Genomic DNA, 25,816 nt, shown 5'->3' with positions numbered 1-25,816 from the left:
CCTCAATTGCAAAGAGCCAGCTGGAAATGTCTGCCTCTTCCAATGGCAAAAAGGAACAAATTATTGCACTGTCAAGTGTTATAAACAAATGAGTACATTCACCACCTCTGAAAGGAAAACAGCATTCCTGAGGAGAATGGGAAAGATTCTGATCTGACAGATAGCCCTTAAACTACAGTAAAACAGCAGAAATCAGTGCAGTTAATCAAATTCACAACATGAAAACCAAATGAGACCCAAATGAACAGAACTCGCATTTGGTATTTTTCTGTTTTGTTGTTTTTGTTTGTTTCTGTTTTTAAAGAAATCTTTAGTTTTCATTACACAGCATGCACGAGTAGTCACAGAAATGTATTTTTTTCTTTACCTTTCTATTAAATTGAATTTTAGCGATAACGTACTCAGCCCATGAGCCACCTGAATGTTATGTTTATCATGTTCCCACTGGAAAAGTTCCTGATGAAATACATACTACACTAATCCATGCAAACTGTTTTATTAAAATAAAAGATCAAATTTTTGGACCTGTCCAATCTATTTTCTGCCTTTAAAGGGCACACACTGGCATTTTCACCATTTGCTAACTTGAAACATTCATGTAGAAAAGAGGATGTTTCACAGAGATTAAATGAGGTCTCCTGAAACATAATTGGGAACTTGAGAAACTGCACTAAGGTTTAGAAGAAGTCATAGATAGTTTAACTGACGTACCCTGAAGTACTATGGCTTACACTGTTTGAGATTAATGTACGAGATTTGGCCACATACCTGGGTACATAGCTTCTGAAAACAGCCTTCCAGAATTTTAGCAAGCAATCAGTTCATCCACTCTTTCTTTCTGAAACACTCAGATTTACTGAAATCAGGGAATAACTTGGGTGCTTGTTATTAAATTTAAAACTTGGATTGGAAAAAAGAATTTAAGCTGCTTCATCAGTAAATAATGCCCTCTCAAAAGTAAGCAATTATAGTGCCCTCTCCTAGTGCCAACCACAGTATTTGCTTTTGTTTTAAGCCTTTCTGCTATGTGAATCCAACCAAATAATGCAATAGGCTAAAAATAAAACATTTATTCATTTGCACTCTGCCTGATCTCTGTTCTCACTTTCTTCTTTCTAGTTGCTTCCCATACTGTGATGTTTCTTGCCTGTGAGACCCATGACCATGGTCTCGCAGAAAAAAAATCTTACATTAAGGTATAAAAGCTGCCATCCTTGGCAAAAGCATTAGAGCAAACATAGTGCTTATAATGAGGATTCCCACAGATGTCTGAGGATTCTGGAGCCAGATGGGGGCACAAAGGAAGCTTTTGCCAGCTCAAATTGCTTCACAGGGAAACTGAGTAACAGGCATATCTTTCAAGCACTAACAACCACGAGCTGAAGAGATATATATGTTTATATCTATATCTATATATATATAGATATATATATATATAAACAAATACCTAGAATGACACTAAACAAAGGATTTGTTTCAGAGATGCTAAAAAGGAGGGAAAGAAATAGAAAAAAAAAATTATAAAAGTGAATAGTAAAATACTTCAAGATTTAAATTAATAACAGAGAAAAAAACCTAAATCATATATATAAACACTCCTTCTCCTACAAAACATCTTTCTCAAAATGGATGCCTATTACCAAGCCTTCAGCATACATTCTAGGATAAAGAGGACTGTAGGAATCTAGTTTACCACTGTGGGGAAGATATAGCAGAGGAAGGTTTGGATAAGTGTCTTAATTTCAGCTGGGATGGAATTGTTTTCTTCAGAGATTCTGGTATGATGCTATGTTTTAGTTCTAGGAGAAAATGGTGTTGACAATGCACCGATTTTTATATCTGCTGCTAAACAGTGTTGTACTGAGCTGAGGCCATTTTCAGAAAAGGGTCCAAGGAGATGGAAGGGAACAGAATCAGGACAGCTGACCTAAACTGTCTGAAGAGACATTCCATACAATACAACAACAAGCAGAAGGAGTTTTGAAGGAGGTGGGAGTTCTCTTCTGCTGCTCAAGGGGCTAACTATGGTCAGGATGGTAAGCAACTGCTTCTGCACCACTTGTTACAGACATTCATAGTAAACATACATTCTTAGTAAATAGTTTTGTTTCGGCCCATGAGTTCTACTTCATTTGTCCTTTTTTTTTCCCCAGTTCTCACCCTCACCCCACTGGGAAGGGAGGATTGAGAGAAGGACCGTTGTGATGTTGAACCACCTGCCAGGTTAAACCACAGTAAGAATAAGTAGCAAATCCTGAAGAATTTCTCTAGGCAACTAAGTACCATTCTGCACAGTGTGATTTTTTTTTTCTTTTTTTAAAAAGAATGACATACATCACCAGGACAAGGCAGCCAAACCAACAGCTTTCTTTTTGGGGTCAGGAATATAAGGGGTTGATGCGCTGCAGGAGAAAGATACTCCTGAATAAAAAGCTCAGCTAATCATACAAATACTATATCATACAACATGAATACTGGTATTAATACGAGACATGCTGAACAAGTCTTCCTGAAAGATTAAGTGCTACCTGTTTGTTTTTAATCTATTTCAGGTAATAAATACTATAGAAAATAATTTTGAGAAGCTTAAAGAGCAGAGTGAAAGAAACATATTTGTTAGGCCACTAAAATGACTGACGTTTCTGACATGGCTCTGCAAAGTGACTGTTGGAATAAATGTCCATCAATTCAAAAAAAAAAACAAACAAAAAAAAACAACTTAAACTCTACCAACCTCTTTCTTCAGTCAAATAATTTTTCCTCTTCCATGATCACCTTGTGGCCAGTTTGCCTGTAAAAAGCCTCAAGCACTGCAGTGCCAATATTCAATTGTATTCACTGACCTCCTGGCATAATAATAGCTGGAGCTCTTTGAAAGATTGTAAGAACAAGATTTTACAAACACATTCCAGAGCCTAAGACCACGTATCAATGTTGGATTGCAAAAATTCTTCCTATCAAATGCCTGTGTATTGCATGAAGGACAACCGGAAAATCAAGGCCAGCAACAGTGCATCAGCAAAACTGTATGTGAAATACATTGTTGAAGCAAAACAAAGATCCACCTCAGCTCAGAAATTTCTGAATTGCATATATGTACATATGCACACGTCAGTTTTGCATGTGTGGTTTCATTTTACTTCGCTCAAAGTTTACTGTTTGAAACAATTTTTCTTTTAATTTATCACATTGCTACATCATAAATTGCACCATAAACTATCAACTTATAAATTCTGCATGCCAATTTACCTGCACTGTTTCATGAGCAGGTGTTTCTAGAAAAGCTTGAGCAGCCTTTGGTAAGCCTAAACATAGCAGTATTCACTGGGACTGGAATTAGATTTGATAAAACCCAAATCAAATTGTTGGGTTTTGTGTATGCTTAAAGAGTCAGAGTTTTACATTTTCCTTTGCTGACAGCCGCCAGAAGAAATGGTGAAAAGTATAGCCTAAGAAGGAGAACTTATTTAATCATTTAAAATTAAGTTTTTCTGCTATTTAAATCCCACACACATCTACAACCAGCAAGTCTCAAGATCTAGCTACAGGGATTGCATAACAGCTGTAACGATGGTAAGGACAAGGAAAGTCCTTTGCTCAGTGCTGTACTTCAGCATATGTATTTTAGTAGATCAGAATTAATTCCCGCACTGCAAAGTCAAATTTTAATAGTCAACATAACTATGTTTATTAACATTTCATTGGTAAAGTTGCCTGAGAATATGACTTGTAAATAATGCCCAGCACGGGCTCATTAAAAAACAAAAAAACCCCAAAATCTAGGCAAGCCTATGTAATTAGAAGCAAGAAGTAAGTCTTTCAGAACATAGACAACAGAATTTTAATACAGTATAAAAGCAGCAAGATAAATGTTGCCAATGAAAACCTATGAACAGACAAAACAGAGGAGAGAACAAGAGAAAGAGAAAAGGTACTATTAGCAGTCTAAAGGAGATGTCTAAGAAATACAAAAAGATGAAACCATGCAAAGGAATCAAGAAGAGCAGAGTAAGCATAGTATCTTCAAAGCATACTAATGTACTAGGAGCCATAAACAACTTCAGGTATTTAATCTGTTGTTATACTCAAAATTCTGCTTACAAGATGCTTTAAACATAAAGAAGCAGTATTCTATACTTGTACATTCCTTGTTTAAACATAGCTACCTGTATATATTAGAAGACAAAGCCCAGTACAACTTCAATATGAGAAAGGGAGAAAAAACACTGAAAACCTTTGAAATGCTAATGGCACAAACAGGAGCCAGACTTCAAGAATTCTTATTTAAGATTCATACTCTATGAAAACAAACAAGGGACAAACAAAATCTCTTACCATTATTACTGTTATCATCAACTAAAATAATCTCCTTGAGCAGGTGAGCAGGAGTCCGGTCAATAGCAGAATGAATAGAGCGCAGAATCACTGAGAGAGCTTCATTAACAAATATGAATACAATGCTGACCTCAGGAAGACTGTCAGGAAACGTCAGGTTTCTGCACCTGAAGAAAAAGGGAAACAGAGATGTAAACTCTGGAAGTCACAATGTTAACAAGAAATGCTTCAGAGAAATCTACCCCTAGTCAAACAAATGTCTTTTATAGACAGTGATCCAAAGATCCCCATGCCTGCTCACAGCACTGATAGGCAAAAGGGAGATGAATCTGTCCTGAAAAAAACTCATATTTGAAAACAACTGAAACTATCTGCAAAGCCAATGCATAGAATAAGCTCTCTTTCCCACTCAAGGTCCAAAACACTCAAAAATTAGCTTGCAGACCAAAGTCAAACTCTTGTTTATATGCAGTTTCCAGCTGCAGCTGTTCACATCATCTTTCTGGACAGCACAGACAGGAATAAATAGTTTGCCCTTTAATTTTGAAAAGCGTATTTTTGATAGCCAAGTTAATTACTTTTGTTGTTATATCTACCAGTCAAGAAATGAGGCTGCTGCTTTGGCTCAAGAAAAACACAGTAAGAGACCCAGCCCCAAGCAACACCTTTGATAAAAAAAAAGCTCAGACTATATATACAGAAGGAAAAAGAAAAGGGAAAAAATAGTACAAGGATGCAAAACTTATCCGCAAGCTCTGACAGGAAGTTTAAGCAGAAGCAGGACTGCTCTCTTACTATTTTCCTGCGTTTATTTATTCTTCCAATAAATACATATTTTCGCCAAACAGTTTTTAAGTCATGCTTGAGTATGACTCCTTACCTCAAATTCACGTTCAGTTAGAAGTGACTTTTTTCATTTATTTATTTTTTAAATAGAGTTAATGAATACAGACAATTATCACATGGGCATTCTTCATCACTCTCCAGACATTAAAGAAAAACAAAATTCATTCAAGATTACTAATTTAAATGTATGTTTTTAAAGTTTCTAGAAAGAGTTAGTGCCCAGGACATACAACATCCAATACTACGGATGTACATGCAATATTCAAAATTCAGCTGGCCAATCGATCCATTTTCTCTGTTGTAATTTCAATTTGATGGAAATCCCAGTAAAGAAGTCCTTACATGTCTTATGTAGTTTTCCTTTTGTCACTGGGTGAAAGAATTGCTTCTTGTGCTGGTACCAGGTCCCACTGAGATGTCCCCAAGTCATCTCTAGGCTAAATAGTACCATCTTCATATGAGTACATGAAGTTTCACCTTTTCATATATGAGGTTTCAAATCTTCTCAAGAAGAGATGGTTTTCCACACTTGTCTCCTGTACTCTAGAGTGAGTATTTTAACCTCTGAAATACTTCATTAGAAGAATATCAGCTTTTAAGGCAAACAGACTCTTAAAGCACTGCTTAAAACCTGTCTAGATGACTGAGAAGGGAAAACAGGCACAATTCAACTCAGGTTCAGCACCACCAAAACTGAAAGAATCCTTAACTCTGAATTTTGTGTGCCACAACAGGTAAGCAGCAGATGAAAACAGGATTTTCAAGGTGTATATTTCAAGTTCAAAGTTGCAAAAGGTCCCTGTAACTACAATCCCATCACCATTTTTAAATGTGAAATCTCAATTTCCAGGAGATGCTAAATCCTATTACAGATCCAGATGACCAACGAACAGATCTGTTTGTGCATTGGTATGTGCGTGCAATTCTGTACAAACAAAAGAAATTGCACCATAAACTGGATAATGTTACTTTGCACTTGCTGTCTTTTACAAGTAAATAAGATGCACAAATCAGCGCGGACATAAGGAGACTAACAAAATAACAACTAACAAAACTGTAATCCCCTTTACAAGTTCATAACACTTTCAGATTTCTGTCTGATATAACAACTGAAATTTCATCCAAGTTTTGAAAATTAAGATTCAAAAGGAGAGCAGTATGCACTACTCAGAAGTCTTAAGCATCTAGAAATAATTTCCAGTGTTAGCCTATAGGGCTCTACAAAATCTGCCATTTCGGTGATTTTAATGCAGCAAAAAAATGCATAGGTACATAATAGCACAACAAACAAAAGGTACATACAGTCTTTTAGGTATATAGCATAGGCAGTTATCTTCAGCACTATTGATGTACAAAGATAAAAAGGAAACTCTAGTGAACACGTCAAACTGTCACTTAATAGGCAAAGAGCAATAGTTATTTTAGAAAATATTTTAAATTACAATTCAAGTACATTGAAAAAAACCGCAAACAATTTACTTCCTCAAAAACTGAATTTTGTCCTCTGTCAACAAAGCCAAGGTTGAAATATGTCAAATATACTTTTGCAAAAAAGTACAGTGACAAATTATATTTAATAAACAAGCCCTTGTTACAAAATGGAGCCCCAGAAAACAGTTGCCCTACTATAGATTAAAACATAAGCTGAAAAGTAACAAAACTTCTTTGATCTATTTAAACAAAATTACTTGTATTATTTTTCCTATCTGCATTCATTTACATTTTTTACATCATCTGGCACCTTATACAAGACAAGACCAGTGTATATGATACGAATGTCACTTGACTCCTACTCTGCCCCAGTATACACCAAAAGATACCGGCCTATGACAAAAGAGAACAGAGGCTCCCATTACGACCAGCCTTTTAAAAAAATGCTTTACAAATGAATTCTTATTCCATGAGGGTATGTTCCTAAATTGAATTCATGTGTTTTTTGTTTGTTTTCCATTCAGGCACATCTATCATCTTTACTTCCAGCCTGAACTCAACACATGTAGAGTATTACTAAAAATGCATTTTCCATTGTTACTTTCATGACAGTAAAATTATCTCCTTTTTTTCTTCTTGATATTATTTAATCAAATTGGAATTAAATATACCCAACTTTGTTCCAGCACAGAATGCAGAGAATTCATCTTTGTGCTAAGTTTTATGAGTAATAAAATTTCATACATTGGGAATGAAAAATAAATAGGTACAGAGAAGGGGCAGGTGCGTATGTGTATAAAACATACTCTGAATAGAGAAAAAGGGAGGAAATTGTGTGGCTCAAATTCTGGCATCCATTAAGCCCTATGAGGTGCACAGTTGCATGGCAACAGCAATGTACATGTTTTAATGACAGCTTTGCCTCATTCTGGGGCCTTGAACAAGCTTCCAACCTGCCCAGGTCTCAGTCACTCCCTTTTGCAAAGTAAGGTTCACAAAGTATTGAACATACTTCAGGATAAGGATTAAGTAAATTTTAAATATAAATTTGAAATATGATTTCAAATTACAACAAAGAGTATCATCACAATGTAGCTAAATTTACCTCTCACAACTAACCCTGCTAAATTACACTGGGCTAATAACACTAAAGTAACAGTTGTCATGGCAACCAGAAATTTAGAGAAACTCCTGGTGTTCTATTTCAAGCATAACACTGGCAGCTGGAGGACAGCATACATTATGAATCTTCTTTCAAATATTTGTCCATGAGAAAATTATATTCATCTTGAATACATGCATTGTGATAACGCAGTTCAGCTAGGCACATTAAAATGATTTTAGCATAACTATGGAGTAAGAACAATAACCAAGAATTATTTCCTGTATTAATAAATTCTCTTAGACCTTCTACAGAAAAATAGGTTTTTCTGAAAAAAAAGAGGTATTTTCTGCAAATATTTAGAACCTCTCACTTAAGCATCACAGGTGTATCACAGCCACCAACAGAACATATTTTGAGTCTAAATCAATAAATGGTGTCCTAGCTTTTTTTCATTTTAGGAAGATAGAATGAAGCATATTAATAAAAAAAACTGAGGTTGAGGTCTCATTAGAAGAACCTATATGGGAAGATGCAATGGTACCAATTGAATAAAAAAATAATCAGAAACAAGTTTATTTTCTTCAAGATCTGGTATTGTTTTGTCATCAACCAAAATAACAAGGACAGTTTAAGATCATGGGGGGAAACAAAAAACCCATTCTGGCAAAAATGAAATAGACTAAAAATCTCTCAAAAGATTCAAGTTTTGTAAGAATTCCATTTTAAGTATTACAATTTATTGATCTGGTGACAGGTAAAACAAAATATCAGGAAACAAGGGGAGATTAGATGATATAGAAGCTGATAAAAACACAGGTGAATTCTAAGATTGTATCAAAAGTGAGTTGTTCTTGCTCTCCTAAGCATCTTACGGCATTGATTTAATTGTGCCTGCTTGATTCCTTGCTTCTTTTAATAAAAGATACTTATGGCAATAAGATTTTTACTGTATAATTATTTTTACCTATAAACAATAGCTTTCTCTGAATAAAGCACTAAGAACAGCAAGCTGGGATCCTATGATCTCAATAAAACCCAATTTTTATGAACATAAGGAGAATTCTGTACACCTGTTTGGCCAAAAATTGTTAGCTTCTTATAGAGTACTATGACAGGGATTATCCTGCGAACATGTAAATGTACACCACGTGAAGAAAAGTCATGTTATAACATGAGAGCAAAAGTGAACATGGATTACAGCATCGCATTTTCTTCCAGTTAAAGAAGAAAACAGGGAAGAGCAGAAACAGGTATACAGTGCTATTAACTTGGGTTATTATAACAACTTGGAGACTCCAGCCAATTTGCTAGTGATAATAAATACAAGAGCCACTTGGGCAGATGCACTAAAGCAAAACCCAGAATAACAGCGTGGCCACTGCTACGATTCAATTCTTCTGTGGATGTTCTGCATATTCTATTCTGACCCCAACTCTGCTGCTCCTCAAGGCTTCTACCATTTCCCATTGCTGAACTGAGACCCAAAGCAATACAAAATAGGATTGGTGAACCTTTTGAAATAAGAAGCACTTACAAAACAATCCAAGCCTTTTTCTGTAAAAGAAACAGGGCACCTCCTCTGCTTTTTCTAGTTGCCAAACAGCACTGACTCAGCTGGGAAAAGGGCACATCTACAGCAAGCCAAATGTTGTACCACATATTTAGCAATCTCAAAGGAGGAAAAACAATCTGATCTTTAAATTTTCCCCTTCCAGTCTTCACTTCTTCATACAAACACCATTTTTTACAAAGGGAAAAGATCCTTGGTTGACTGTAGTTAATACTGGTTCAAGAAGTTCCCTTAGCCACTTTGTATCACATGTGATCTGCAAGAACAGAACTCTGCAGCAGAATTCCTCTACTGGGGTCCTGTTATACAGCTTTATTTTTCCCCACTACTCCTCACATAAGGAAAAAACAATGCTATCGCTGTTTTGCATATGAGCTTCAATGCACTGCATCATGGAACAAGAAACTTACAAGCCAACAAAGTAGAATCCTTAACTGCATCCACTCAAAGGGAGATTTGGCATGGAAGTTTGGGATCCCTAAATAATCTGCCTCTTAGTAGCACCTTTCTGTTTGAGTCTGTTCAACATATCACTCGTGACAAGCTTTGTGGGTGATGCCTGCCCTACTTAAGATAATGGAGCAGAACAGAACTATAATGAACATGGAGTATTATCTTGTTCCCATGCTCAGTAAGGCCAATACTGCTTTCCTCAATGCTTCCAAGCTCATCAGAGTCAACAGTTATTTGATACTCAGATATATTACGGGCTAACAGATGGCTATATGGATGGTAAACAGCTGCAGCACAAGGAAATACATGGATGCCTTGTGAGAGACAGCATCAGCAATTCTCCCCAATGCTGCTGAGTTACATTAACACCATAGACAGAACAGAGGTTACAGTTGAGTCATACAAGTATGATGTTAGAAGGGGCTACAGTATTTCTCAGTAACAAGAGACTCTGCAGAAACACACGCACATCATTTTGATGAGAAAACAGAGATCTATGTGTGCTAGCTATTATCAGTAAAGCCCAAAGAGAGTGTCCACTGCATTTTTCCTTAAAATTCTTTGATGACTGCACCCTTCTTGAACCTATTTCTATTTTGGCTTACATGCTGTAGTAGGTTCCTCAGTTTGATGGTGCAGTGCGTGAAGGAGGACTTTGATGTCTTAAACCCGCAGTAATTTCTTGCTGATTTTTATTCACAACATCCAGAATTACACACTTCTAGGTTGCTTTGTTAAAATGAACATCAACACTAAGGAGAAAGATGAATAAAGTTATAGTGCTCACTTCTTAAGAAGCAACAAGCTAGATAATAAGGTACGTAGGTCCAATTTCCCTAATCTGGGTGAATGAATAGCTGAAATAGCATAGACATCATGACATCCCAGATATCTGGGGACCTCAGAAGTACAGTGCATTTGTGCAGCCTCGTATAGCTGGCACTACAGACTCAACAAACTGCACAGACCCTTGGTGCTCACTTTGTTCTACTACCCTCTCCTCCTTTCCCAATCCAAACATTCCCTTAGTGAAACTCACTTCATTTCTCTGCTACTGCTTTGACTTTTCCTCAATATTCATTCCTTAATCATATTCTTTACAAACACCCAAGACTCAAAACACACACAGCTGAGAAAAAGTCACCAAGGTCGCTGCCTCCTCAGTTTCACCTGCTCATTGTGCAGCTTACACTGTTGTTGACAGCTTAGTAAGTTGTTGCCACTACTGCATTTGCTCTTCCAGCTGATCTTTGGAAATAAACACAAGTAGCCTGGGACAGAGGAAAAATAAATCACTGAAGGCTGAGAAGGTGATCCTGAAAGTCACTCACATGAAATACTGACCTCATGCTGCTTTTTTCTCAAAGTCACATATAAGCATAAAGCTGCAGGCAGCAAAGAGGAGGCTATGAGGGCTGCTCTGCTTGGATTCACAGCCTGTAAGAAGCTAAGCATTTTGACATCTTTGGGTTTGTGTAGGTTTCTTAGAAATATAACCTTTTCTACTTCAGCCCCAATTAGCAAAGGTGCAGTTGGGTCTGAGAAATGTGGGGACTAAAGGAACACTTGTTTGTTCTTAGCCTGCCAAATCAGTGTCACGCTTTCAGCAGATCACTTTATTCTTCCAGACTCAGAGGCCAATTAGATGAGAACTACACTACACTCCAGTTATATTTCTGTTGTCTTACCAACAGCTGATACTTCATGTGATATGATATTAATATGATAGAGCACAACTGAGCTTAGACATATTTGTAAGAACTCCACTTCCTTCAGCTAACTCCCTACATGCCTTAGCTTAGACTCTTAGGTCACACTGCCTATTGCAGAAGTACTGTTAAATCCAGGCGAGAGTTCTAAGAAAAGTTCTCTAAAAGCAACTGCAGCAATGCAATGATACCTGTGTTTTATTGCTTCTCAGTCAGGAAGTGGATTAACTCCACCTCCACGCTACTTGCTCGGTGCTCTCATCAGAACAAGCAATCCTTGGTTTTCATGCTATGCTGCTTCAGTCTACTATCAGTTCAAGAGTACCTTAATACATCCATATAGACTCCAGAAGTGACAAATGCAACCGGCTTTAAAAAAAGGTGCTAGAAATCCTAACAACAGATGGTTGTGATGAAGAATACGCTCTTATAAGAGTTTAACTGAAATAGTCATGCACGTGCTCTCACACAAATGAGACTTTCCATATCAGAACTAGGAATTCTTCTTTTCAGAAACCTTTCAAAATATCCTGTAACAAAGTATTCCACAGAGTGCTTGCTATATATGCAACAGTGTACATGCTACCTGACAATGCACTTAATTTCCCTCAGTACTAGAATTTGCTACCTTTCCATCTCAGATTACCCACTCCTTTCTGAACCATGATAAAGGGTAAGGGGAAAAAAATCTTCCTAAGCTATCATAGCCAATCTGTCATTTTGTATGCACATGCCTATTATAAACATACTACATCATCTAGCATGTTTTTGGCAGATAATTAAAAAAGAATTAAATGTTTCCACCTAAATGAGGATCGTGATTCATTTTAAACTGAAATTTCTTTTAAAATCCCAATCAAAATTTAATTATTTCAGATAAAGCATCTTTTCACTTCTGTCTTTTTTCACATCCCCAATTATAAGAAGTATAGACTGAAATCATTCAGAAGAGTCAGTTCTATAGGGAAATTTCTATAGGGAAATAAGAACAGACACTTTTGTCACTGGTATCTTGTTAGTTACAGAAGATTTATATTTCCTCTAAATTAGCTTACATTTAAAAAATAAAAAAACCTGTCCTTACAGGCAATGAGAAATTTCTTAAAAATATAAATATTATTGCATGGACCTTCATTTCCTTAATTACAGCAAATTTATTACACATTTCTAAAACATGATACACTATTATATATAGTACAGATGTTTTTAAAATTATGGATCTGTTGCCTCAAATGGTTTTCCTATCTATCTTTTCATTAACATCACTTGATTTATGGTAAAATGTACAGCTTACTGCTGCAGTTATTAAAACATTTGCTTAGAAGAAGTTAATGAGATCACATTCGGATAGTGTTTGGGACTGACAAGTCGCTAAATAGCACGTCTTGATTACTGGTTCAATTCAGTAACTGCCCGTCCCTTTTATTTTAATGTTTGATTGTTTTTGTTCTGCTTGTTGTTTTTTGTTTTTTTAATGAGTTGCAAAAAAAGCATTTCATTCCACCCACTTCCCCATCCCCAGAGCTGTTATGTCTGTTGAAAGGAAAAGATATATCACCAAGGCTGAAAAACAGCAGTATTAACCGTCTCTGTGAATGATCCCACCACAGCAGGACTCAAAATGCACAAAGGGAAGGCTGTCTATTCGCATGGTCCCATCCATCTTACCTAAACATTCTGAAATAACAGTGGATGTATTCATACTGCCTTACACAAGTGCTTCCTAATAGAAGAAGTGGCATTGAGTGAAAGCTGGAGGTCCCACAGCTGGTACACACTGTTAGTCTAAAATGCTAACTGCACCACTAGAGTTCACCAGCTTCATTTGCTTTCTGGTTTTTATGAGACAGTGCTGGGATAACCGAGTAGAACTCAAGGACCTACAATGCTTAGGTTGTCTATGACACTTACCCATTAGGTCTGAGGTCAGGCAGGCGCCTGTCCAGTGGCAGGCGATCACTCAGGTATGCATTGTAGCCATAATACTGGAACTGTTTAAGTGCAATACGTCTGTTTTCAGGACTGAGATCCTGGCCCCAGTGAGCAAAGAGAGACGAATCAGTGAATGGCTCAGCAGGATTTTCCTCCTGTTTAGGTGGAGCTTCTACAACAAAGAGAAAAAGAAACAATTTCAGACTTACATTATAAGAGGCTCTATGGCACATTAATTTAAAAGGCATAACTTTAGGATAAACACCAGGCAAAACAGCAAATTTGACTGCTTATTGCAGTCTATAAGCCTTCAAAAAACACATTCTCACATTCTACTTGTGTAGTAGGACAGTAGAATAACTATTAGTACCTGAGGCTTAAAATATAAAAATTAGAAGAATAGTTCTGTTAAAACCAATTCTTTCTCATCACAACAAAACTGAAGGGCAGGGCTGACAACTCCAGATGAAATTTCAAAAAGATTCTCATCAGAAAATATGGGGAAAAAAAATTATATATACATATATATACACACACACATTATGTATAAGTATGTATACATATATACACACACACACATATATATGCAAAGATGAACAAAGATTACCGTGCTAGGAAAAGGATGAAATTTTGAAGGGGACACAGAAAGACAGTCAGTACAGGATAGACAACACTACATAACTTCATAAAAGGTCTGTTGACAATGACTAGTAGCACCATCATCTCATCTATTTGGATAGCCCCTCACTCTTTATTCAGGTGACCACGCAATCAGCCTAGAGAACCACCCATCTCCGTAAACACTTTATTATATACAGTACACTGTTAAAGGAAAATCAAATGCCTTACTTGACTCTGTCATCATAGATACTGGCTTACAAAATATAAATGTCATTTTCTTTAAGTCCCAGTTATGAATAGTCACTATAGTCACTAACAGCTACCCAACTAAATAAAAGCTCTCATTTCACAATTACTGCATTCAGAAACCACAACTCATTAGTACTGACCACACAAACTTAATAAAAATAAATATTCGTGTAATTATCAGTATTCCAACAGGCAAAAATGTCACTGTTGAGAGCCAGAACAGCATCATCCTCCACACCCACGGTCACCTACAGAGCTGACAGCTGGCTTCAGCTAGCTACACAGCAACAGTTAAAGAAAACAGTTTGTGTAATAACAGTACATACCACTATCATAGTGACTTCCAAGTATGCCAAGAGCTACGTTGTTTGAACTCTTACTAAAGGGAACCCAAAACACAAAAACATAAATTAAGCTTAAGTTGTTTGATTCCTTCAGAAATTTATTTTCCTCTGACAATACTGACAGAAAACCAATGACACTTGCATTAGATTCCAACCTTTGTAAATTTGTACAGTTTATTTACACAACAAAGTACTGCCTTACATCCTGAATCCTGGAATCCACTCCACTTCTTCAAAGACATGCTAAATCCTCTGTCAAATGAGGCAAGCCCTGCTGCCACACAGATAAATGGCACAGAGTAGAGATTTTACAAGTCTGCAAAGTATATTTAAAAAACCTTCTGTAAATTCTGATCACTTTTGGAAGATTCTAACTTAAAGGCAGAACAGTTTTAAATACCAGTCCAAAACTCAGAGAGAGAACTCCATCTTTACTCACTGCCATCTGCTGACTACTAAGTGACCTCCACAAAAAAAGCTTGAATTTACACAAGCAATCTTACAAGCTATCTTCACATCATAAGAGAGATACTTAGATTGGGTGCAACCAGTAGAAATCAATATTGTTCTGCATTTTTTACGAGCACACACACATGCTAGTCAAGAAAATGTGCTACGCAAGCATTTAACTCAGGTTAACCACATACCTTATTGGAACATAGTCTTCACAGCAAATGGCATTCAAGATATGATCACACTTAAGATTTAGAGTCACACAAATGCTACTAAATATAAATTCTACATAATGAGCTTTTCCAAAAGTTAAGTGGGATGAATAACCTGGGTTTTTGGGATTCTGACATTGGTACAGAAAAATAACACTGATTTGAAAAGGAATTCGGGAAACAAACTGGGTACACAAAAATCTAATGAGTTATAAGAGGGCCAAGTGCAATGGCTGAGATGATCACAGATGTGAGTGCAGACTGGGAGAAGTACTCATTGAATACTCCCTTCTGCTTATGAAAGGCTAGCAAATTAATACCTCTACTAACTCCCTCGTAATTATTTCACATCTGTTAAAAGATTAAGGTACTAAAGTATCCATTTATTCTAGTGTCCACACAGAATTAATGCATTCAGGGCAGAAAAGTGCACTGACAGAATTGCGAGAAAAGTTTTTCAACACCAGGAAGTGATAGGAGCAGTCTCTCCCCTGCCAAGAAGCCCATTCTGAGGTCAGCAACCTTTTCTCTCCTTCCATTGCTTCCAGAACTGACAGGAAAAGTGGTAGTAATCTGGATTTCTCCAAATCAAGCATGTTTTTCTGAAGGCTTTAACTTCTATATCAATGGCAGATGACTGGCTGATATAGGATCTGCCACTTCACAACCACATGTAGGTGCCCCAAAAGAGGTCTGAATAAAAAATAAGTGCTTGCTGGAAGAGCAGTGCACACCTACGCATTTGTAAATGCATACAAGGACAATTTTCTATGCATGGATGTCCATCTTAGGAATCACTATACTCACAGAATTACTTTCAGACAGGCATCTGTTGTATTTTATCTACGAGCTCTGTGTCCATGAGCATTTCCTCAAGTGACATATGAATCTTTTGTTGCTTTCTGATTGATAAAGTGGTCAGTAAAATCTAGGTCACATCTGTAAAACTAAGATTTTCAAGCAATTGAAATCCATGGATGCTGTTTACAGGGTCCAAAAAGAAACACTCAACAAAACTTGAAATTAAAACTTCAAACAATGGAATTAAGCCTGCATTTTTGATGACAAAGCCTTTCTTTGACTGAAAACTCCTGGGGATGTGCATTTGTTCAATCAGTGTACCACAAGAAATAAAAACTATTACAATAAGACCACAAGCTGCTTTTTTACTACTCCACTGGTGTATTTTACATCTTAGTCTCTGAAAACAAAATTTGACCTGTAGTCTCCCAAGCAGTTCTTACCACTTGCTTCTATAACTGCAGAATGATCATGGGGAAACTAAGGCTCAAAGGTGAGCCAGGAAGTAGTACTGCCTGAAGCAATACTAAGGTAGGCACATTTATCTGCTCAGCTATGACTAAGAAGGAAAGATCAGTCCCATTTCTCCTGTGGGAAGAAAGCTTACTATCCACAGCACGTTTCTGTACATGTTAACATCAGGGGTCTTCACTACAATGACTGATATAACTCTTAGCAAGCTGACACTTTGCCACTAAATTGATTTACTTAATAGTTTACTCAGATGTCAGTTGGCTGTACACCTGAGCTGTCAGAGTATTGGTGTCACAGACAGGACATCCACCATGAGAGTGTTGTACTTCCAGATATAGTCTAAAACTTTTCTGTGTGCGCCTCCTGGAGTTGCAAGGAGCAACATACCTGTGCTAAGGGCAGAAAGCAGCAAGGAAGAGAGAACAAGGGTACAAGAGAACAAAAAAGAACAAAGGATGAGAGATGACCGAGGTCAGAGAATTAGGAGTTACTCTGTGGTAGAGCAGATACATCCCCACAGAATCAGCGGACCATGAATAAAAGCCCACACCAGAGCACAGCAAACATGTAGAAAGGAAGGTGGAGTGGAAGAAAAGAGTGAAAAACAATGACTATGCACTGTGTCTGACCTCCTGTGCTATCTGTCGCCTCGTTGAAGGGATTGAGCATGACCAGCACCTGTAGCAAGGGAGCTGGAGAGGAGTCTTAAGTGATGCAAAGTCTAGCAAAAGGGGAAAAGGAAAAAAAAAAAAGGCATTCTCCCCCAAGTGTTTTAAGTCATTATGGTCTTTGTTTCCCAATATCAAAGTCAGTAACTATACATTCACATTTACTGGCAATAAAACAATGGCTTCTTCAGAGAGTGTACAACCACACAACAGACAAACAGAAAACAAAATATCTATCCCTTACTATTACCAGGGAACTGTAGACAAGCAATGTGTTAGCAGCAACAAGACAGACCTTATTCCATTAAAAGTTATGAATATGATTTACTGATCTCAGTTACTATAATACACTAGTATATTCCTTTTCTTACGTCCTTATGATCCATGTTATTTTCAACTCATATTTCACTGTGACACTTCTCTTCAGGCAAGTAATACAACCAGTACTCAGAGTACTGCATGACAATACAAGCTGATAAGACAGCGCAGAATTCAGAATAAGCATTCTTGCATTTACAGAGTATATTTATGTCATCATTTGATAACAAGTAATAAGGGCACAGGATTCCTTCTGCCCACTGTGAAAAAACAATTATTTCTAGATTGTTCCGAGAAAACCACTTAACTTGCAGCAGCATTCTTAAGTTGTCAAAGAAAGGAAATGAAAGTTACTGCACGCAGCAGTAATGGTAGTGGTTTTTAAGCATCTTGGCAAAGTATTTAACAACAATTTGTATAATGAAATTAGTTAATTGCATGTGATTTCTTTCTGCTAACAAATGCATACATTACTCTGAGAATCATAAACAACATCCCTAACAGCACTGATGCATCAGTTATGCAAAGAATCATCACTGACTTTCCTTGAAAGACTGTCTCTAGTTTTGTAATCAGTCTAATGTTACATTGCATCAACATATTTCCTGAATATCTGCCCTGAGAATGTTGATCCTGCCCATTCGTGCTTCTTTATCAAGATTTAAGAATGATCAGAACTTCAGTGATTGCTTCAAATTTCTGATGACCTTCACTGATTAGTTAATAATCACATTAGCGTAATCACATTAACACCAAGAATGAAGATTAAATAGGTAAAGGATATTGATAAGCTTATCTAATTTCAGTGGTAAGTAAGGCACAATTGACAGTAAAATATCTACAAGTAATCATTTTTAAAGCAACATAGCATCTAAACCTGTAATTAACCCTATAGCTGTTTATATTATCTTCCTGTGGAAGCCTTTAACCTTTAAAATATATTAACTGTTCAAAATGCATTTGCAATTGTCAACTACTTGGTTTGCAGGAGAGGTCATAAAGACAGTCCTGAACAATAAGAGCTGATTACATCCTAAGTCCATACACTGCATGTGCTTTATTGTCCTCTATGTTGCAAAAGTCAGACCATCGATTCTTGCCAGTAATAAACTTATTTTACTCTTTATTTTTCTCTTATTTCTCTTCCTAAGTTGTACACTGCTTTAACTTTCTCCAGTTTATGATCAGTGCTACACTGTCTCTCTGTGGTGATATGTTTTCCATTATACAATATCAATTAATATCAATTTCTACAACCAGAAAGTTTTCAAGAACCTAAATCAAAATAGGCAACAGAAAACAGACAAACATCCATCCCCTAAAGACAACTGGTAAGTCCAGCATAATGCCACACACTATAGCAACAACCAAATGAATCGCCTCTATCCCAGTATGAAATTCTGAAGTTCATTAAGAAACTTTTCTTCCAACAGCATTTGGATTTCAACTTATTTTCCTAGGAAAAGTTATAAAAATCCTTTCTCTGAATTGTAAACCTGTTGGAACCAGAAAAGGGCTGCCACAATTGTTACAAACATTCAAACATGCTTTTTATTCTTCCCAGTCTGCGAGACTAATTTTGGTTCTATTCCTCATTTGACAGCAGGTCTTCTCACTGAAGTGGCAGTTTCACATCAAAGCTTTGCCACTGTGAAAATACTTTCCATGGTATCTGAAGTATTTATCAAACTGTACCGCATAAACATTTATCCGAATTGAATAACTGCCAGTAACAAGAAGGGATAGACAGCAAATCAGAAAAAGTGTCCCATTCCACAAAAATAGTGTCAGCCAAAGGCCTACAGAGAGTATCAATAATTGAGCAAAGGTACACATGCTCAGGCACAATGGGTTGCTCGCAAAAGAAAAAGTAGTTAGAAATTATGTCAGGATATCAGCAGAATGTTCAGCAGACCTCTGGGAAGGGAAAAAAAATAAATCACACTTTTAAGAAACAGAAGTGCAGTTTTGATGAAGCTGAAGGAACTGATTTCTTACACTGTTTCAGCAGCCTTCACATCCTTGAAACAATCACAAAGAAGCAACAGCAGTTCTGCGTATTAGATTGTCTCTGCTGCTACTTTGGGAACTGTTCCAGTATTTTAAGTGCAGCGGCCTAATGGCCTCAGACTCTGGCTCCCAGCACTCGGAAAAATCTATATTCAATTTCCTGCATGCACTGGCATTTCAGCTTTCTGTAGAAGGAAGGACCCTTTCATTCTTTCCTCTTCGTTTGCCCTTCATCTATTAGCCAGTCCATACCCCCTGGCCAGAGCAGGGGGGTATGGCAGGTAAAGACCCCAGACTTGCACCAAGTCATGGAATTTTGTAGAGATTTTATAACTGTCAAGATTTACCCATGCTTTTAAACACAGAACGAGATCTCAGTCTGGCAATTTCTGTCTTGGAAGGTTGATCCCATGTGGGTCACTGCTATAAATCCTTTAACAGATTAATACATCTCTGAAATAAAAACTTAACCTCCTTGTACGCACAGCACAAGGAAACCCTGACAGGCAATTGCAAAAGCAACTCAGGGAAATGCATGGAGAAAAGCATACATAGAGAAAAAGTCGCAGTAACAGAGATTCCCTCGGAAAGGTTACTTTGTGTCAGCTCTCACCTTCAAAAAACACAATGCTACTGACAAGGTGTCAACATTAATACCATTTTTGTGCAGAAAAGTGAATTTTAGTGTTTCAAGTATTCAAGTTAAGTCTTTTTGTCAGAATCTAGCTTTGTTCCCAATGAACTGATCTTAATGGAAGAGCATCTAAGGGAAAAAAAAAAAAATGAAATATCCAAGTAGGTTAAATACTGCTACCGCTTCTTACAGCTCAGTAAGTCACACTGAGGCTGTCAGGATTCCTCAAAAAGTCTAACAGTCCTTAAGTCTGCCAGAACGTCTGTCCATACAGAGTATGAGCAGTGCAGCCCTAATTTAAACCAAAACAAAAGAGTAAACAGACGAAATACAGAAGTACCCTGTGAGGATTCAGCTCAAGATCTAATCTTAACATATTCCAGCACGCTGTAGATACTGCCAACAGTGGACAAACGGGAAATAAAGCAACAAAAACCAGGAGATTCTTTCCTGAAAACTTGTAAAGAAGCCACAATAATACTAAGTGTAGAATGCAACCAAGATGAAGCTTAAAAGATTTTAAAAATAAATGTTAAATGACAGCACACATAGCAGTGAGACTGAATTTTCATCACAGCCTTTCACCAATTATGGGCCGATTTTTAGCATGTAACTAAAAAGGCAAACATCCACACACTCACAACAGCTAAGTTCCTGGAGTAAAAAAAAAACAAAACACCTGAAATTCATGAGACTTCCTTTTGCACTAGTGAGAATAAAAGACCCTCTGTTTTGCGTTTGGTTTTCAGTCCCTAACACAGGACTAATAAAATCCACCCACTCAAGGTGGTTATACTGTCTGCAGCCCTCCTTGTAATTTAGCACATTCCAAGATATCAGAAGTAGATCACTGATTTCAAATTACTTGTAGAAGAAAAATAAAAATGAGACATAAAATTTAAAATCAACAATAACGAAAGTTAACTAAAAAGCATGACTATATGAAGACTGCATTGGACTCACATAGCTTGGAAGCCAACCTCTGCCTCTACATGGTTTTGGATTATATAAAAACCTTCTTGTCCACATTCTTTGTAAAAACAGATTTTGAGTTCTCCTACCAGCAGCAGACCAATGTGGCATAGTTTAAAGACACAGCACTCATAGGATATGATGCAGAATCTTTCACAAGGTCATACAATCAAACTGCAAATAAATTCCAAGAAATAATGAATTTGAATCAGGAAAAGCGTACAGGTATCTCAGTCTATATAATTCTACTCTTACAAATAAGATTTGTATTAGAAACGTCAATGACTTGAGCTTTATTTCTTAAGCAATGCTTAATCAATATACATTCTGGGATATCAAATTAATCACTGCATGTGGAAAACCTGAGCACAATCAGGGCCAGAACTCTGCAAACAGCATTCTTATGCCTACAGATTTAATAGCTTGAGCTGATTCCTAGAGACAGGGGACAGCCAGACTGCAAGGCCCTTCTTCCCTAATGAGACAAAAGGCAAAAAGTTTGTGCTCAAATTCTATGTTTCTAACAGTGATGGAGCTTAGACAAACTAATGAAAATCACTTGAAGACTAATAAAATCATAAGATAATAACTAATTTAAAAAGGAATTCGGTTCACTATAAAAAAGCAAACAGAAACATATCCCTCTAAGAGTTTAATAGTAGTAATAGAAACAGTTATTAATGATATATCATAACCTGCCTTAATAAAAAGCAGTAGCTGTCCCTTAGCTTAAACATTGCTGTTTTTAATGTTAACTTGAATTCTTCTATCCACAGACTGTGTGGAGAGTAACTGGGAATGCATTTTCAACTTCAGGTCTATTTTTTTTCCCCTCCCTAACTTACTTAAAATATAGTGTGCAGGAGTCCACCACATAAATAGAAAACAGAAGTTTCCTTTTCCAATCACAGCTCTCAATTTGCTATCGTAATAAAACAAAGGATCTCTGAATGAGACAGATTTCTCAGAAATGTAGAACCCAGTGCAGAAAAATGTCAGAAGGCGGCCCACATGTTAAAGATAAGTGGAGGAGATGTCAGGCTGCAAACAGCAGGTGCTTTCACACTTTGACAACTTGGATGTTTGCCTTTTAGTACAAAAGCTCTGTATGTGCTATATAATACGTATGAGTGCTTACCCAGAGAGAGCAGATGTTAGCATGGAGAAATTGGATTTCTCTTGACTTGCCTGTCTTTGTTAACCCAACAGTTCCTAAAAAGTTACTGTACAAAAGTTACTTGACATTGGAGAAAGACACTTGAAGATGACTCTCAAAACGTTCTAACCACTAGAGGTCAGTGTAAGGATCAAGAACACCTATCTTTTAAAGAGAAATCTGAAGCCTTTAAGGCTAAGAACTGTTAAAGAGCTCTCAGAGCTGTAAGTAACAAACTTCTAAACTCTTAATTATGCAGGAAATTTTATTACAGTGGTTATTCCCTAAGGGTAAGAAAACATACAGGAGAAAAACAAAACCATCACGATATTGCCAAGAAAACACTACACTACGTTGTGTGTGTACAAACAAATATTACTTTATAAGGGAAAGATCTTGTAAAGGGCTCTATATTCCTCCTGTATACAATAGAATTTGCTGGTTCTGACCTGAAAACACTACAAATAATGGATGTTGTTGTTCCCACTAACTAGCTTCTCACTACTAGTGCCCTCTAGATGTAATTATGTCATGAAATATGGGCTACAGGGTGAATCAGGCCAGACAGACCCCTGTATGTTTATGGTGAAGTTAACAGTTGTAAAACCGTGGGAAACCTGAAAATAGTGCACGCATCTTTAACACTACAAAAAAGATTATCAATGAAAACACACATTCTGCAGTAAAAATCATTTTCCTCTGATAATGCTTACCAGATGAATACATGCACCAGTACTGCATTTTTAAGGAATTCTGCATCCCTTAGTACTTTCATAAATAAAACTTCTGTCTTCTCAAACAATTAAATGTTAAGCTTCAAAGTATATGCTATAAAGACACTGAAGACTTTCTGAAATACACTTTTATGACTGTAGAAAGCAATCTCTCTCAGCACTTCTCATATTTGGAAGACAAGGTTAAAAAAACACAACATAGATTCAGAAAAATAATACCTAATTGATCAACTACTGGCATTTAAGATAAAGGGCTGCCAAAGGATTGTTTCTTAAAGAAATACTTTGTCTCAAGTATAAAAAAAAAATAAGCTCTAAACTGCAAAAGTATTTTTCTCATTTCAAATAATTCCACACTTAAAGCACTAATTCAAACTTTACATGTAGACAGGCAACATTTTTTTGAATGATAGTCTACTGATAAAGTAAAAAACTGCCCAAAACTGCCTAATAATCTATTTGTTTTGAGTTGGAGACCTTATTTCAGCACCTGATCCATAAATCACAGCATTACAAAATGCAGAACTGCCACAAGCTGGTAGCTCTATTTATTACATAAACCTAGGAATAATTTTGGCTTCTTCAGCAGATGATGGAAGTGATTTCTTCCATGTACACAAGCTTATGCTTACTATACAGTTATACAATTGTACAGGTATATAATTATACAGTCAATAAGTAAACAGAGGTTAAACAGATGTTTCATATGAAAGACTACCATGATGGAAAGATAATCTATGATAAACGGAAAATGCTCACCAATGTTGAAGGGTTGCAGTAAACTCCACAAAAGAATGATCTCCAGATGGAGAGGTGGAGCCAAGCTCCACTCCTGGAAGCACAGCTGAATTACCTTCACCTGTGCTCCCACAGCTGACTCATTGCTTGATCAGGAGGCACCCCTGCTAGTATATCTTGAATATTTTTTGTTTTTTGGGTTACAATAAAATGGAGTTTCCCGGAATCCATTTTAAGTGGCTCATCTAAAACAATTTTAGTGATTTTCTTTTCTCGTTCAACCAGGTCTACTGTTTCAGAGATAAAGTTGTTATCCATTGAAATATTACAGACCTGGGCCATTGGGGAATGTAAGGGTGGTCTTTTCCCTGTTAATATGCTAAGTTCTTGTTTTAACTCTTCAACATGGTCTTTCAATAATTGATTTTCATTTTTCCATCTGTCAGCTCTGATTTCTGCCTGATTTATTGCATTTAACAGCGGCCATTCCACTGCAGAGGCAGCTAACTGCCATTCTTTCATAAGAAAAACATCCTTATTTAATCCTTGGAAATATTCCATCACATAGAATGGGGAAATACTCCACATAACCCACAGGGGACCCCACTTTTCAACTATAGTGGCCAGCTGATAATAGGGAGAACTCATAAACCCTGGGATCTGCCAAGGAACCATTTTGTCTAATGGGGTGATGTTCTCCCCCCCAGCCCATTCATAAATACCCCACAGAAAAGACATCATGCCTGTTTTGCCCACCTAACCAAATGTACAGTTACACAGTCAATAAGCAAACAGAGCTTTCACACTAGAGATAATTGTGATAGAAAAATAATCTATGATAAATGGAAAATGCTCACCAATGTTGAAGGTTTGCAGTAAAATCCATACAGGTGCAATCTCCAAAGAAAGAGACCCTGCCTTAGTGGTGGTCAATCCTTAAATGAGATCTGGGAGAGATGGAGCCAAGCTCCACACATTCCAGTAGCACAACTTAATCACCCTCACCTGTGCTCCCACAGCTGACTCATTGCTTGCCTCAGGTGGTTAATCAGAGGTTCAGGCTGTGATCAATAGTTTTGCATGCATTTACCCACTAGTTTGTCATTAGTTAGGTTGGTTACATGGTATATTTCTTCCAAGTTAGAGCAGAAGATGAGAGCCATTTGCACACGAGATACCAGTTTGCAATCAAGAAACAGACAAGGACAAGAAGCAGAGACTGCTGAGAAACAATATCAGGAATAAAACTGAATTTCTGAAAAATGGCTTTCCTTGCTTATTACTACTGAGAAAAATGGAAACACAGGAAGTCATTTACCGGAAGGCCTAGTAATTATGCGATAACACTAATCAATTTAACACCATTTTTAGTTTTAAGTGGATATAAAACACTGCATTTTATTTGAAGATTTTGTTTGGTTTTTATTTCAGGAATTTACCTCGGTCCTACCTCACCTGATGCATAACAAGGCCAGCTGTGCCTTGGGTTGCACCAGGTTGCACTGTTACTGTGTGAGGGAAAGGATTTTTCCACTTTGCAGTGGTACAGTCTCAACTACTGAGTGTACTTTGTGGTAGCACAATTTAGCAGACACAAAACTATCAGCATCAAAAGGAGGGCTACAAGGATAGTACAGCATCTGGAGGGCAGGATGTATAAGGAGCAGCTGAAGTCCCTTGATTTGCTTAGCCCAGAGCTAAGCAGGCTGAGGAGGGGTCTCATGGCGGCTGCTGCTCCTCACAGGGAGTGGAAGGGCAGCACTGAGCTCTGGTCTCTGTGACAGTGACAGGGCCTGAGGGAACTACAGGGAGCTGTGTCAGGGGTGGGGGTCCAGGGGTTGGACTCAATGGTCCTGGCGAGTCCCTTCCAACTCAGTATTTTCCATGACTCTGTGAGTTGAAAATGGAGTTTGATAAGATTAATCAAGCATTCCCATGTAAGATCTTGAAGACTGATAACTGAGTACTGGTCATTTGACTAAAACTTTAATGATTTTTGCTCAAAATGCATTCAATTTTTGCTATAGGACCCTATAGGACCCCCCAAAGAG

The 25,816-nt window shown here is 37.1% G+C and overlaps 1 protein-coding gene across 6 annotated transcripts in view; it reads right to left on the bottom strand.

The window, feature by feature from the left end:
• GALNT18 (polypeptide N-acetylgalactosaminyltransferase 18) overlaps window positions 1-25,816 on the bottom strand; it is a 224,944-nt gene that overhangs the window by 85,356 nt on the left and 113,772 nt on the right. For all 6 annotated transcript variants that reach the window (XR_014946434.1, XR_014946435.1, XR_014946436.1 and 3 more), the window contains 2 exons: window positions 13,361-13,553; window positions 4,336-4,502 (listed from right to left, as the gene is read on the bottom strand). Coding sequence is in view for 3 of the 6 variants with exons in the window: in XM_015864042.2 (XP_015719528.1) it covers window positions 4,336-4,502; window positions 13,361-13,553 (360 nt within the window). In the remaining 3 variants the exon portion in view is untranslated. The remainder of the gene's footprint in view (window positions 1-4,335; window positions 4,503-13,360; window positions 13,554-25,816) is intronic.

The sequence above is a fragment of the Coturnix japonica genome, chromosome 5 (genome assembly GCF_054131305.1).
Source record: "Coturnix japonica strain WE chromosome 5, WE-NBRP24, whole genome shotgun sequence".
Lineage (NCBI taxonomy): Eukaryota > Metazoa > Chordata > Aves > Galliformes > Phasianidae > Coturnix > Coturnix japonica.
Note: the sequence above shows the minus strand (reverse complement) of the source record. Positions and strands in the feature narration are given on the sequence as shown.